The sequence below is a fragment of the Cyprinodon variegatus genome, unplaced genomic scaffold (assembly GCF_000732505.1).
Source record: "Cyprinodon variegatus isolate N-32 unplaced genomic scaffold, C_variegatus-1.0 Scaffold724, whole genome shotgun sequence".
NCBI lineage: Eukaryota > Metazoa > Chordata > Actinopteri > Cyprinodontiformes > Cyprinodontidae > Cyprinodon > Cyprinodon variegatus.
In genome coordinates this window covers 376,013-391,626 of record NW_015151177.1, presented here as the reverse complement: position 1 = coordinate 391,626, position 15,614 = coordinate 376,013, and the positions used below count along the sequence as shown (strand labels likewise).

The window sequence follows — 15,614 nt, the reverse complement described above, 5'->3', positions numbered from 1 at the left end:
TATTTTTTTTTTGTAAATCTATTTTTATTTTATCCCCTCCAAATAAATGTACACACACTCAATTTAAAAGTTTAATTTTTGGACAGTAAATAATTTTTGACACTACATTCAAGTTCTGGAAAATAAAACTGCCAGTGTTACATCATTCAGTGCCTCCATGTTATATATTTACTGTTTATATGATCAGGATGTGAATATATAATAACAGTTTCTCAACATTAGGTATGATACATTACATAGTTAAAAAGCATCGATCACGATTTTTGTTAAGGTTTTCCCTTTTGAATGATCTTTTACATAAGTGAAGGAAATTTCTCAAAAAATATGAAGTTCTTTGTCTTACAGTGTCAAAGTATGATCTATATAGGAAAAAAAGTGCTTAAAAGATCCGGTTTACCTAATCCTCATTTAGAGATTGGAGCTCAGCAGTTTCCATATCATCCCATAGAGAAAACTCCTCTTCTTGTTTTTCCCTGCAGTGAACGAAGGAACGAAAAGTACAAATTATACAAAACCGAGACGAAACCTCCCAAATCTGATAATTAAAAAAAAAATGGCAGAGATCTGAACCAAGAGAAAAACATAACATTCATTCACAAATGTGATGCGTCAAGCAAATGCATTAAACACAAAGGTACACTAGCTCACCTTGTGAAAATACAAACTAAAACATCAAAGTCTGACTTACAGTTGTGTGTTGGTACAACTTTCTAGCACAGAAAGGCAATTCATGTCTTTACTCACAGGTTATAACTACTGTAAAGATAGCGAGCAGCGAGATTTAACACCTATTAATTAATTTCATTATCAAACTATGAATAATTTCCTTAACATATATTAGTTAAAATCCTTAAAGATTTGTTATTAGACAGTTTGAAAATGTTAAATCACTTTGTTTTCCTTTGAACATATCTAAAATTTGGGGTTTTAGTAATTGTGGCCATTTTGGTCTCTTCGCTGCTGGCCTGGGCCTAAAGCAGCTCAGTTTGCATACACCTTGTTTCTGTTAAATGGCCACAGTGTTTGTTTCATATAAGTAATAAAAGAGAGCAAAAAAATAAAGCAACACAGCCAGAAAAATGCAAAAGGTTATCACAAGATCATCAGAATTTATTGAACTACAGTTATATACAGAAAAAAAAATCAAAGCACAAAAAAGAGCATAAAAACACAAAGAACAAATAAAAACGGAGACAAAAAAAAATCACATACATATGTATAACCACAAAGAAAAGCATAATAAAATGAAAAAAATGTAAATGGCTCAAACATTAAAGGAATACAGCTTGTCTGTCTGTTCTTATAGCTCTTTGGAAGGGCCCTCTGTTTAATCAAGTCACAGCTGGAAATAAGAAGCTGCTTTCAGGTTCAATAATCTGAAAAACAATAAATAAGAAAAAAGAGGGCAAAAAAAAGACAGACTTTCAGAGACATGAGTTAACATAAAAAGGAACAAAATGATGATATAGAACACATAAAAAACATAAAAAAATGCATCAGAGACATAATTAATATTATTTAACCAATGATTGCAAACCATAGGCCAAAACCTCATTACTAACAAAACAAGCATTGAAAGTCAAATAAGAATACCCTAAATAATTACAAAAAACAGAAGAATGATCAAATAATAAAATAAAAGATTAAAGAGATAAAGACTTCATCAGTGTTTTTAACCACTTCATTGTCAGGGAGGCCCCAGCCAAGTCGCTCCCACTGTACTATGATGCTGCTCATCCTTGTTAGCATTCAGAGGGAACAAGCTTTGCCACAGAGGGCAATTATGTTGGCTGAAAATTAGCATTCAATGTGCATTAGTGACATTATGTGAATATCGTCTCAGTATGAAGCATCCAGGGCCCCAGCTGGGTAATCAATATCTATTAGCCGTCCCATCTGAAGAATTAGATTTCACCAGTGGATCAACCTGCTCCCAGAACCGCCATCTCCACCCCCACCTCGCCTCCCTGACTCCACGTCAAACATTATAAGATGACTGGACATGTCATGCTCTGATGTTGGTTGCCTAATGAAAGAGATCATGTTGAACTCAAACACAATGTGAGGCAATCCGATCACCCTCAGGAGGAGGAAGGGGGGTGTTCTGGAGAAAGGCCAGCAGGTGTCAGGCTCCCACTGGAGGAGAGCAGAGGAGCAGTGAGGGACATGAAGCCCAGAGAGCTTTTCAGGTTTTATTTGGATTTGTACAGGAGATAAACAGGAGAAAAAAGAAAGGAGTGGCAACAATTCATACTTGAGCTTGTTTTTCTCTGTATAAAAAGAAAACAGAGGAGGTTTTGGTTCAGTTTACTGAGAGGAAACAGAAAAAGAAAACAGAAAAATGAGAAGCAAACATTCGTAACCAGCAGTCAGTGCATTTTCTTTTCCTTTTAATGGTGCTTCTTTCGCCTCCATAATCTGAAGTGAAAAACCCGAAGGGCGGCTGCAGTAAGTGCTCATAACTATGTGCTGTATTCATAACACACGCAAACAAACTGGAGGAGCAAATTTGGTGTCCAAATTTAAAAATGTTGTCCATTTAAAGTGCTTGATGACATACACAGTGTACAAACCCAAGGAACATTATAAATACATGTAAAAACATATGCAACCAAATCTAACAAATGAGAGTTGAACTTAAAATCACAATTTTACAAGCCATTGCACATTGTCACGTGATATATATATTTTTATTTATTTAAATAATGTAGCATTATTCTCTTCAGATAGTGAAAGAGCAAAGAGTTTTTATTCAGCGACCTCCTTGGTTTTAGCTTTGCAGCTTTGCATCAGCAATCCTCTGATTCACAGCATGATCTCTTTAACATAAGAGTCCAGTTGTTTGGAGGAGAGGTTGCTGCAGAATCCATCTCCTCCAGAGCCTTGATGGAGGTGTATCTGCAGAGCAGTGGCACCAGCAGCTGCAGCAGGAATCCTCGGTGGAAGAGGTGAACACATGAAGGCTCTCGAGGTTGGATCTTCAAACATGTTTTTTTTTTTTTGTTTTTTTTTTATCAGGCTGGGTTGCAGTCAGCTGTAGGACAGTGGCACTAGGGGGGCAGCAGAGGTGACTTGAAGGTGCAGGCTCCAGTGCACTGACGAGGAGTGAGCATCTTGCAGGAGAAATGGTGAAGGGCGTCGTGAGCTTCTAGGGGGGAAGGAGCCCATCAGTGAGAACATGAGGGTGAAAAACAACAATGAAAAGGTTGGTTAGTAATTAATCTACTGTTTTACTTTAATTTTGACTTTCTAGAGCAAAATCCAAAATGCAGAGCGGGGGCCATTTGAGGCCTTCTGAATGATTTTTAAGGCCCCTGAATGCAATCCTAAAAAGTTGCAAATTTGGCCAACCCGAAAAGGCAGAAAGCATTTTTAAAGAGACAGTAACCAATCATTTTTTCATGTTTTAAAAGTAGTAGCATGCCTTTTTTTAATAAGGCAAAAAAAGACACAGTTCTTACATTCATGTTAAAATGAAAATCTTCAACAAAATCAGACTGCGTTGTTTCTTTCGTTAAGGTTATATTTTTTAATCTTAATTTTATCCCTTGAACTTGTAAAAAAATAAAATAAACAACAAAGACTGCTAAAAAAATTGTGATTAGCTTTAAATTACAAGTTGAATATGTCTCGATACGGCATCACCTCTTGGACAAACTTAGTGCAGAAGAGTCAAATCTTTTCTGAGCTTTCTTTTTACCATTACCTATATTAACTATCATTTTACTTTTCCTTTGGCGACCTAAAGTAGCCAAAAGTAGAAATCAATAATTTTCAATCTTAAAGGCAAATAGTGCGTTCTATGCGAGGTGAGAACCAGAGTTTTATTTATTCTTTTCATTCAGGTCTGAGGGCAGGGGAGGACGAATGGAACATCTTAGAAAAAATTACGTGTGCTTATTAAACTTGTAGAAATTGTGTAGCTTAATATGGGGACTGTCTGAGCTAAAAGAAGCTAAATTGTTAGTTACTGAGCAAAGCTGCAGTTACTAAGTTAATCAAAAACAAATCTTTTCGGTCTTCTCATAAATCTGCATTACGGTATTATATCATTGTCCACAATACTCTGCAAAGTCATGGCAACATTCAGCCAATCATATTGTCACAGGCAGCAGTTCTGGTACCTTAACCAGCGAGTCAACATCACCACAAAAATTTGGGATACTACTACACTAGAATATGTACAAAGTTAAAGTTTTAAAGTTAAAGTTTGAACTTTATATTAGGGGAAATATGACCTAAACTGGTCAGAATGTGACTCCATGTCTGTAATATTTCAGAAACAAAAGCTAACTTTGTTTGTTTTTCATTGATTTTTGTTTTATTTTATTGTTTAACTCATATAAAGCACTTTTAATTGTCTCTGTGCTAAATTGTACTATATGAATAAACCTGCCTTGCGTAATTAAAACTACATATCAGTGAGTGGGATCATAACCTAATGACTCCAAGGCTGTTCTTTACCTTTTCTACTGACCAGCAGAAAAACTCAGACTAGATATTGGTGAGTTTTTATGCACACGGATAATTTCTACTGAGTTTAGAGGAGGACCTTTCAAGTTCTTTTCTCTTGTAGGACTGTCAGTTTAAATGCTTGACAGATTCTGCTACATCCAATCTCCTTATTAAATGTGCCCCATAAAAGATGTTCTGATACAACATTTAGAAATGATATGTTTTGAATATCTTTGTCATTTTTTATTGTTTTATCATTGGTGATATGTTAAATGATATATGTTTATGATATATCAAATCCTGCATGCAGCAGAACAGGGTCTGGAAAGGTTGGAGTCAGACCAAGACTCAGCGGAATGTAATCCAGGTCAAGTATTACTGAATGTTTCACATAAACAAACACAAAAAAACAAACAAAAAAAAACAACAAAAAAAAAACTGGTAGGATCTTTAATTACTGCAACACCACAGAGTTGTTATAGTCTTGATAAAACTGCTTTTAAAATGTCTTTATACTTTTATATATTCATCATCTAATGTGGTCGATCAGCACAAAGCAGAGCTTAGCTGCTACATGCCAGATAGATGATAGATGTGTTTAACTTGAAGCAGTTAAAGCTGCATGCCTTCTTGACCTGGAACCTCTTGGTATAATTAGACTTGAGCTGTCCCTTTGAGATGACGTGTTGTAAATTTAGTGCTATATAGATAAACTGAATCTAACCCATTCCACTGTACGTCTCGCTTTATGTTTCGAGCCCTGTAGAAGGTCAACTTCTGTCCCGGTTTGAAGTCCTCAGTAGCTTCTAGAAGATTTTCTTGCAGAAATGCCCTGAATGCAACCCCATTCATCCATCAATCAACAGCTTTACTGACTGAACAGGTTTCGTGTTTCTGATGGAGAAGACCGTCCCCTCAGCATGTTGCTGCCACCTCCGTGTCTAACATTGGAGAGCAGAGGTCTTTGAAATTGGGGCTGCTGCCCCCAGTGAATCCATAAAAGTACTGTGATTCTAAGTCAGTTTGCCTGTTCTTATTTAAAAGTTTCAAACATTACCACAAATGGAACTTGCAGCAAGTTAATAAACTGATGCATTGGATAATGTATCAGTTTATCAGTTTGCTTCCTCAGTATGTCAGTAATGGTGGTGTGCAAATGTTTGTAGGTTGGCAGTTCTTCTATATTTCTTATTTTGTAAGATCTTGGACTGAACGGTTCTCTGTGAGATTTTGCATTGTTTTGTATTATATTTAAAGTATCAGATTAAATGAAGCTGAATACAAATCTGCCGCAATATATTTTGAATCATACTCATATACACTGAAATTGGTTATAGTAAGACAAAATGTTTAGGAGTTTGTGCAAGTGACCATAGGTGGTTTTTAACGTTTTAGCAGTTCTGCATTTCTTGGTCAGGAGTAAACGAGGCTTTTTCATTTAAGTTAAAAAGTGTCCCAGTATGGGACAAACAAAAAGAAGTCTTTGCAGAAAGTGAACCCTTTTTTGGACATTATCTGCTGTTATTGACTCATACCCTAATGAAAATCATGCTTATCATGATTTACTTTTTTTTTTTTCCTCATTGTCACAATGTAAAGGTTTTTTTCATTATTGTACGTCTGTCTGGACACAAATGTTTGAATCGTTTAGCAACTCTAAACAGCTTCTTTACATTTTTCTCAAAAACAGCGCACAAGGATTTTATTCTCTAAGAACATTTAATTATAATGTAATTAAAATATATTTATAATATAATTGTTTGGCTACAGTAACTTCAGTGTATCAATCAGTGATTTTTTTTTTTCATGCAGAATATTCAGGTTATTATGAACTAATCAGCATCAATTCTCATTCTTGTTTTTTTTTCATCATTATTACTGATACTACTGATTTGTGAACATAGGGAGCTCAATGCATCTTGTTTTGATATCTTAAATTTTTGGGGAAAAAAAATCAAATGTGTAAATTTTCTCTTTCCTAATCTCATAATTAATTTCCCCCTTAATTCAGCCATCATCTTTCTCGCTGAGGAATTCGAGTTTTTAGGTAATAGATGTTCAGTCTGCAGCCAGAGTAGTAAAGGTTGGATTTCTTTTTTCTTCTTTAAGTGAATTAAAAATAAAGTTTTTGACACGCTGCTTGAAAACACAGCTTTGTATCTCAGTTATCTCAAGGGTCAATATTAATTTCCTTATCTTGAGTGATTTAAATGTTTTGCAATAAGGATTCTTTTAAACAGGAGCTTTCAGCTTTTTCTCTTTAACTTTCAAGCCTCATTTTCTTATATGCAGAAAAAGAAAGACCGATATCCTCTGAGAAGCTTATTCCATTCAAACATAAACAACTTAAGGTGAAATGACACATTTACCAACAGCTTAAAAGCTTCAACCTCACAGCTCCTTGAAGATGAAATGGAGCCTGCAGGTGTTTTTCTCATCTGCAGTAAATTGTCTTGCTGCTGAAATGTGCAATATGAATAAACTTGTCTCCCTAATAACTGTTATGAACAAAGTCAGTGCATCACTTCCCCCCTTTCTTAGTTTAGTAGCTACAACACTGGCCTGTTACGGACAATCCTTTGGCATTTCTGCAGTCCTTTGGTTTGCAGTTGAGCTTCTTCAAAGAACCCTGCTCTGGTTTCATTTGATATTTAAAATGTCTCTTTTGTAAGCACCTTTCTAATTACGGTTTGGGACATTTTTTCTTCCTGGTTGGAAACAATAAGTCTTTACAAATGCAAAAAATGCAAGAAAAGAACGCTGCTAATGATGAATATTTATCACTTCTCACAGATATGTATCGCTCAGGGTTTTCCAGATTCAGAAGAAATGAAGGAAAGTTTTATCTAATTAGTTTCCTTTGATTGTTTCGGACATGAGTGAAAATCCGATGAACTCAAACACATTGAGAATTCCGGTTCTCAATGTGTTTGGTGAGGAGAAATAGCAGCCTGAGTCACGTATTAAACATTTTAAGAAATGAGTCCTTCTTCTGTTCTTCAGTCTTTGAAAGTAAACAGGCCTCACTGGTCCTTGTTAATGAGAGAGTTATGGTTTTTGTTAAAAAACAAACATGTTCCTACACAGAGGTCGACCTTTCAGCAATGCTGCTAACACAGACATAGTGTGTTTTTTAAATAGTTTTTTTAAAGCACTTTTTTATAATGTTATTTAAATACTAATCATAAAATAACATTAAGGAAATTAATTTTTTTTTTTTTATTAGAAAGTACCGTAAATATTTTATCCAAATGGTAAAGCTGAGGTATAGCTTAAAGACAACTGATTAGCATTCATGTAATGAAACAGTGGGAGGAGCTGACTTTTTACTGGGAGCAGAACAGCAGCGCAAAAGAAGAATAGAGAAGATGTAGTTAAAAATGCCCCAAAAATAAAAAGAGAGATTAAGAATATTTGGCTGCTTTGTTTCATTATTATTGAAGCTTCTTTACAAAATGCATCTGTTTTTTGCACATCCAGAAAATCATCAGCAGATGAAAGCATTGATAATCTGATGAGCTAAGCTCTGGTCAGATCTCTTAAAAATAGAAATGGTTTGTTTTTCCCTTTAAATAAAAATAATAAACTGGTTAAACTAATTTGATTGTCTTTGTTTGAACCATCTTTTCCTCATCACTCACAATGAATATACTTCCCAGCCAGTGTGAAGCAGATAAAGTGGCCAGTGGTGCTCTCCACTGCCTCAAGTCAGATTTAAAATGAGAAGCTTCACTTTAACTGTGCCGCACTGTAAATACTGACATCTGAACACAGCAGAGGCCGAACGAAACAACAAAAAAGTAGCACTTGCATATTCATTTGAGCTTGTGGGTAAAAATGTGAATAATGATTGATTCCCTCTGTGGACCACTTAGAAATTACCTTTTAGTTTCTGCTGTATTGCATAACGAGCCTTTCTCTCTTGGTCCAACTCGCTGCACAAAGTGTCTATCAAAAAATAAAAATAAAAATAAAGAAGTAAAAAAATAATAATAATAAATAAGTGGTCAAAAATGATTATGGAGGAAAGTAAAAACAAACAAAATCAGTAAACAGTGTGTGGAGGAGTGTAACGTGTGCTGTTTGCCCCTGTGGTATTTAGACTGACCCCTCTGTGTACTTGAACCCTGTATTTAAATGACTGTAACATTAAACCAATCCTTTAACGGGTGGCATTAGTTGAAGTCTGCTGCATGTAAGCGATACAGAGCTACATAATGGTCTGTCTATTCAATTTTCCAGAGCATGATTTAGGAGAAAATAACATCTGCAAACAAAACAACGTGGCTTCAGTTTCACCTTTGATAGAGATCCATTAATCCCCTCAGCCACAGCAAAAATAAATAAAAAAACAAAGATGGAGTTTACAGTAAAACACTCTACTATTTCAATATGCAAGTGTCACTTTTCCTTCTACACTGCAAAAAATTGAAATCTAAAAAAGTGATTTTTTTTTGCAATAAATGCATTTTTTCTTGAATTGAAGAGGTAATTGAGACACTTTGCCAATGGAACAAGACAATTTACATTTAAAATAAGAAAACACAATTGCATTGTCTTATTTCAACTGCATATTATCTAATTATATCTTTTTAATATAAAAATACTCATTCCATTGGCAAATTTTTTTATTTACCTACTCAAATTAATGTTAAATACACTTAATTTAAGATATTTTAGATTGTTTTTGCAGTGTATAATCGTATAAAGCCAATAATTATTGAACTTTAACTTTTGTGGCTTAAAGAAAAGCTGATTTAAATCCACTGCCCAGACTAACAGAAAGAGACTCACCTCGAACAATCTGCAACTGCTGGACCATTTCCTCTCTGTAGGACAGCTCACGCTTCATTTGATCCTGGAAATTATCTGAGGGGGGAAAACCAGGAACCTCATCATACAGATCGACTCAAAGAAATGATCCAGTCCGACTAACTAACTCGCTTTTGTCCCCATCATACCTTTCAGATGCTGAAATTCTCTCTCCAACTTCTTCCTCAGCTCCACTTGCTCCACCAGCTGCTTCTGCAATTCCTCTGGAGAAAAAAAGAACATTTAACATCCTGTTAGATATTTTATCTATTTATTTATTTGTCTTAAATATATATATTTAAAAATGATAAACATATCCTGTTTTTTTTTATTTCTGCTGGTAAGGATTAGTTGGAGCCCTTGCAATAAAACCAACTTCAGGTGCATCTCCTTCCTTGATAACCCCTTCTCTCCCCCTCTCTCCCCCCCTCTCTCTCCCAGGCTGCTGCAGTAATTGCCATGCATTGCCTGGAGGTGGAGACGATAATAACGGAGTCCCAGGGTTTTTCCAAGCGTTGTAAAATAATTAGCTGCCGAGCCTCGGGGTTATGGCTCTGTTCGTTAAAATATTAATAGCCTCTAAACGATTTCCCCTTACAATAATAAGTCAAAACTCCTACATCTCGTGATTAAGTGGTTAACAACTATGGAAACACTGTAGGCCTATAAAATGCAAATTCGCATTCGGATATTTGGGCGTGCATCTCTTTAGCAGCAACATTTCAAATCAGGTGGAAATCAGTATTTAATGTTATTCTAACAGACTGGGGATGTTTAGGTTGATAAAGGGGCGGGTTTTAGTTTAGGAATTAAAAAGATCATGGAAAAAAAATTATCATCTATTAAAATTTTACTATGTCATGAAATAATACAAATAATTGTCTTGTTTTTTAGGTTATGAGCCTTAAAACGCTCCCCACCTTTGGCCATATTCTCCAGATCTCTTTCATGCACACTGATGTCGATGCGTAAAGCTCCATCACCTGCACATAAATATTAAATAATAATCAAATAAAGGAAAAATCAAAGTCGCTGCAAGCTGTTTTATGGTTTAAAAAATATATATGTGAAAATTTCTGAATTTTTTGGGATATAAATAATAATTTTAAACCTTGTCTGTCCTTCTCTGAATAGGAAGTTGCGCCATGCTGTGTTTGCGCTTCAGCCATGTGATGGATACCTGCATACAGGGGGTTCAGTTTAAGGGATTTCTAAAGATTTGGGTTGGATATATCAGCAGGTAATAAATCGGATCAATAATTATACCGCTGGGTCTGTTGGGTGGTTTGGAGCTGAAGGAAGGACGGTCGTTCAGGAGGAGCATCGGTGCGTCCTTTTCATGAGGGAACACCTGCAAAACAGAGAGCAATTACAGGCCATTTGCTGCGGTTCTTCACATAATTACAGCCGTTTGAAAAATATAAAAAAGATCTATTAAATATAAATAAAAACATAAAAGCTATTTAATTAGATTGATTAGATTGTGTGAAATAAAAAAAAATAAAAGGCCTATTTGGGGAAAAAATAAACCCGCATTTCACATTTTTTAAAGGTTTGTGTATAACAATAATAATAATAAAAAAATAAGATATTTCTTATTTTTATTTTAAAAAAAATCTAAATAATAATTAAATGTTTTGCTCAGGGGGAACTGGTTTTATTAGCCAAAGAGCAAAGGCCATTTGACTGCCTAAATCTTGCAGGTCAGCATTTTTGACCACATTTACTTCTGCTGCTTCTGTCCAACTTTCCCTCCGGGGATCATTAAAGCTCCAATTCATCTAATCTCACCTCATGAGGAGGGGAGCCGTTACGCATCTGTCGCTCCTCATCCGATGAGGCCTGCGGTGACGCCCCAGCCGCCCCCGGGCTGATGGGGCAGTCAGGCCGCTGCTGGCCCTCCTCGGCTGCAGCGCAGAGCCGCTCCTGCGCAGGGGAGCCTCGGACATCCCCACCCGGTGAGATCCGGATGGACTCCTCCTCCTCCGGACCCCGGTTGGATTCCACGTCCACGTCTGGATCGTCGTCCTCATCGTCCACTACGCTGTCCCTGTCCGGGGACGCCGATCTGTAGCTGGAGCTCTCGCTGATGAAATCCGGGGACAGGTAGCCGGGACGCGCGCCGAACCCGTCCCGGTTGCCGTAGAGTTTGGCGATCGTTTCCGCGTCTTTGACCACGGGTCTGAAGGCTGAGATGTAGCTGATCTTCCTCTGAGAGGCCTCGTCTCCGGATCTGTCCTCGTCGTTTCTAGTGGAGGAGGACTGGGAGCTCGGGCTGCGCTCATGGTGAGGATGCGGGGTTGTGTCTTTGGGTGTGTTTGCGCCCCGATCGCTTTGGTCAGAAAGGTCCAACTCAGTTTGCCGGACACCCGGACGCTCAGTTGGAGGTTTAGGTGGGGCGCCCGGGTAGGGTGGCATGGGCAGGCCTCCTGCTGTGGGCCAGAACATGGGGAAAGCGGGGTAGAGGGAGTCCTTGGCTCCGGGCCAGAACACACCCGGAACCGCGGATTTGTTCCCATCAGTCACTGCGTCGCTCTTTTTCTGACACAGCCCATAGCTGGGGAAACCATAGGGGTGATGGGGGAATAGGGGTGGGGGGATCTTCTGCAGCATGCCAAAGCTCTTGCTGGGCACAGGGATGACCGGGTAGCTCCGCGCGCCTCCAGCCAAACTTAAATTATTGCTTCCCTGCTCCTCGTCGCACCGTAAAGTTTTGTGGGGGATCTCAGGGGAACTAGTTGGAGCCAAACTGGAGGAGGTCTGCGACTTCAACGATGAAGACATTCCCGAGCCGCTCATGGGAAGAGTCCTCTTTCTGCTCCCCCCGTTGAACATGGCCTTAACATCCTCCCACGCGTGGTTTATATCCTCTGACTGTTTCTTGTCCGTCAGTTTCAGGTGCCTTCTCCACGAATTGAAGTTAGCCGCGTCCGGCTGCAGGTACTTGGACTCTGGAGTGCGATGAGAGTGAAAAATAAACTTATTCGGGGAGAAATACATGTTGCAAAAGCTGCATTTGATGCACTTGGCCCTGGAGCTGTTGTATCTGGCGGGGATGAAGCTGCCTCTGCAGCCCCAGGCGCATTCATGGGACACGTCAAAGGCGAAATTCTCTGGCAGCTTCGGAGGGCTGTGCGCTCCTAGGAAGGACTTGCAGAGGCGCTCGGCCTCCCGTTTGGTGATCATCCCGCAGCGCCTGGATGAGATGGGCATGGCCCCTGCGCGCCTCAGGAGCTCCAGCTGGACGGGCGTGCACTGCACGCAGGTGATGCCCAGAGCCACCCGGCGGTTGTGGATCTCGTTGTAGCTGTAGTTTTTCAGAAGGGTGTTGGAAATCTGTGCAAGGCAGAGTCTCTCCTTCCCATCTATGACCAGAGACACGATGGGCACCCCGTACAGGGAGGTCTCACTCACTTGGTTCGGTTTGAGGGAGTTGGGGCTGGAAAAGCTCGGAGCGTCTTGCTTTAAACTCGGGGAAGAGCTGGCGTCTCGTCCCGCGTCTCCAAGATGTCCGGGCATCGACTCCATCCCTGGAAGCCTAACCATCAAAATCACAAAATTATAATTGAAACAGGCTACTTATTAGGCCTGCTAAAAAAAGAATGAAGCACACACTCCTATGTATATATATGTGTATATTTATTTATTTATATGAGTAAAGAAAAAATACAAAATCAAATAATGTTATAAATATTGTATATATTTTTATTACAACAAGGAAGACATCTGTATCACTATTAACTATTTTAGGAGTTTTTTTTCATCGAATTGCGTCAAAATAAACCTTCAAATGCAAATATTAACTAAGATAAATGAATCAGTAATACGGAAAATATATAATAATAATAATAATAATAATAATAATAATAATAATAATAATAATAATAATAATAATAATAATAATAATAATAATAGTTTANATAATAATAATAATAATAATAATAATAATAATAATAATAATAATAATAATAATAATAATAATAATAATAATAATAGTTTATATGGTTTGTTCGATTGCAAAAGTGAATTTAGTTTTTGCCCTTGTTCTTAACTTCTCCTAATTTTCTTCATCTGCGCGTCCGGCCTCCTTCTCCCGGATTTCACTCAACCTCCTGCGTGGAAGGAGGACCTCTCCTGCTCCCCTTATCTTCAAATCGGCTCAGCACTTACGGAGCAGCTACTTAAGAGTCACATAAGATCCTTAGACACGGAAAAGGACAGAAGGGAAATGCAGCCTGAGCTGCGCCAATGCGCTTAGCGGAGAAGAAAAGAGCAACTCTAAGCTGCTTTTCTGGTAATTACACGGATCCAAGCGTGCGTCCCCGCATTGTTAATAAAAGACTAGCCCTATATATAATTAAAGCTTCAGCGCAGATTAGCCTCAGACTGCAGGCAGGAATTAGGTTGGAGAAGGCCTGTGTCACATTCACCTGCGCCAATGATCGACTCTTTGCGGGGTTTTCAAAGGCCGCGCAAATCTACGGAGCAGGTTTCTAATAGCTGGCTCCCTGCTTTATCATCACATATTAATCATTTAGCTTACAAACTACATTTTTTCTATTCCAAAAAAGAAAGAAAAATAAATAAATGCAAGCAATAATATCCGTTTTGCATTCCAATTATTTTAAAACCTTAAAATATCACCTACCTTCCTCTTCTAAAAAGACAAGACGCTCCAGCGATGTTTGGTGAAAGAAATAAAATAAAAAAAAGTAAGGAGAGGAAATTTGGAGAATATTTTTGTCCGGATAGAAAACGGTGATAAAAACGCAGGAAAAAAGCACAAAAAAACTGCAAACTTTCTCTCAGTTGGCTGAAGCTCAGGAAGAAACAGCAGCGACGCGCAGGACCTCCATCCTGTTTGAGCTCTGGGAGGTGAATACCGTGTAGACAGGAAGCACATGGCACCTCTCTCCTCCTCCTCCTCCTCCTCCTCCTCCTGCCGTCATGCTGATGTGTAATAGCTCTCCCTCTCTACTCCCCATTCTCTCTCAAACACATAAACACGCGAAGCTACACAAAGATTCACAATTTTTGACGCACAAAACAGAAAGAAAGGCGTTATTCCCAATTAGGCCCCCGCTGACCCCAAATATGGAGACATTTGGCCTCAGAATTATTGGTATTTAATTACAAAAAACGGTTATAAATTAAAACTTTACAATAGTTCTAAATAAATAGAAACTAAATGGTAAGTGCGTAAAGCGGCTCACTCAGACACTCCTTACTAAAGACCCCCCGGAGGCCCCTGGGGTCAAACTGATCAAAGCGTTTCATTTGCATTAAGGATCAGCGCGCATCTTGCTTTATTTCCCCGCAGTGGAAGCGAGCCGCTGCGCAAGTTGCGCTTTGCAGGCAGCAAGAAGCCCAAAAAGGCCCTGGCTCATTTATCAAGTTTCACCACCATCTGTTTGGCTTCCACGCCGCGGCCACGCAAATCACTCAGCAGCTTTGGGGGAGGAAAAAAAAAAGAATAAATGAAGGTTAGAAATCTGAAATAGATGTGGGATCCTTCGGCCTGATTTAGTCAAGTGTTATGCTAATGCAAACTGAATGAAGCTGAGAGGCGATTGACTTAAAAAATAGAAATCTTCAAAGTTTTAAAAGCTTGGACGCTTTGCTGTATCAATTACTTAACCTCTGGTTAAAGATGAGACTCTGGAAATTAGGTCTAAAATACAGGGGTGTCCCTAAAAGCCCCTTTAAAGGGCTGATCATGGGGGCTACAACCTGATGGACCCCCAGCCACACACAGAAAAGAAAGAAGCAGAGAGATAAGGGATTGTTTTATAAAGAATGCTGAGGAGAGCCATTCATTTTAAAAATATGATGCATGGTGCAAGGACACACAGACTATGATGCATAAGAAAATAAGCCTTAAAAAAGAAACTAAAAATCCTATTTCTAAAAAAAACCGACACATTTAAGATTGTCTGATAAAACAGAAATCTACAGAGGTGTCCAAAGCCCACGTTTTCTAAGTTATAATTAAGAGATTATCTTCTGGATTTAGCCAAAATATTCAGAGATGAGCACCAGGATGATCCCTTAGGAAAAAGAAATCACCTTTTATTATTATTTTTTTTTTTATGTTCTTCTTCCTAAGTAAATCTTAAGGATAACCATGATGCAGAACATCTTGTTGTGGCATTTCAAAATAACTCAGTCAGTTTAACTCCTCTAAATCATATCATTGAATTGGTTTATTTGATTCATAACTTATTATTTTTTTCTTTAAATGGTATTTTCAATAAATTTTAGAGGTTATTAATCTTCAAAGTGTCAACATATTCTCATTATCAGTTCGTATGAAATCGTACGAAAAGTCATGCACAGTATTTCGTACG

At 38.1% G+C, this 15,614-nt stretch overlaps 1 protein-coding gene across 5 annotated transcripts; it reads right to left on the bottom strand.

Annotated features, from left to right (window-relative positions):
* Positions 1-1,154: 1,154 nt before the first annotated feature.
* LOC107097778 (SKI family transcriptional corepressor 1 homolog-B-like) lies at positions 1,155-14,133 on the bottom strand. 5 transcript variants are annotated; one of them, XM_015395063.1, is made up of 9 exons: positions 13,916-14,133; positions 11,059-12,805; positions 10,534-10,618; positions 10,379-10,447; positions 10,188-10,250; positions 9,417-9,491; positions 9,250-9,324; positions 8,338-8,403; positions 1,155-3,148 (listed from the first exon to the last, which is right to left on the bottom strand). In XM_015395063.1, exons 2-9 carry the CDS (start codon positions 12,793-12,795, stop codon positions 3,051-3,053), a joined length of 2,268 nt encoding a protein of 755 aa, XP_015250549.1. In that variant the 5' UTR covers positions 12,796-12,805; positions 13,916-14,133; the 3' UTR covers positions 1,155-3,050. The 5 variants fall into 5 exon arrangements, with proteins under 5 accessions (XP_015250549.1, XP_015250550.1, XP_015250551.1 ...); XM_015395064.1 differs by having other exon boundaries at positions 1,155-3,145; XM_015395065.1 differs by lacking the exon at positions 8,338-8,403.
* Between the last annotated feature and the right edge of the window lie 1,481 nt (positions 14,134-15,614).

Coding starts and splice junctions, on each gene's coding strand:
- LOC107097778 (XM_015395063.1), bottom strand. CDS start 12,795: ATGGAGTCGATGCCCGGACATCTTGGAGACGCGGGACGAGACGCCAGC. Junction 10,251..10,378: donor TTCAGAGAAGGACAGACAAG/GTTTAAAATTAT, acceptor ATTTATGTGCAG/GTGATGGAGCTTTACGCATC. Junction 3,149..8,337: donor AATACAGCAGAAACTAAAAG/GTAATTTCTAAG, acceptor CTTCCCCCCTAG/AAGCTCACGACGCCCTTCAC.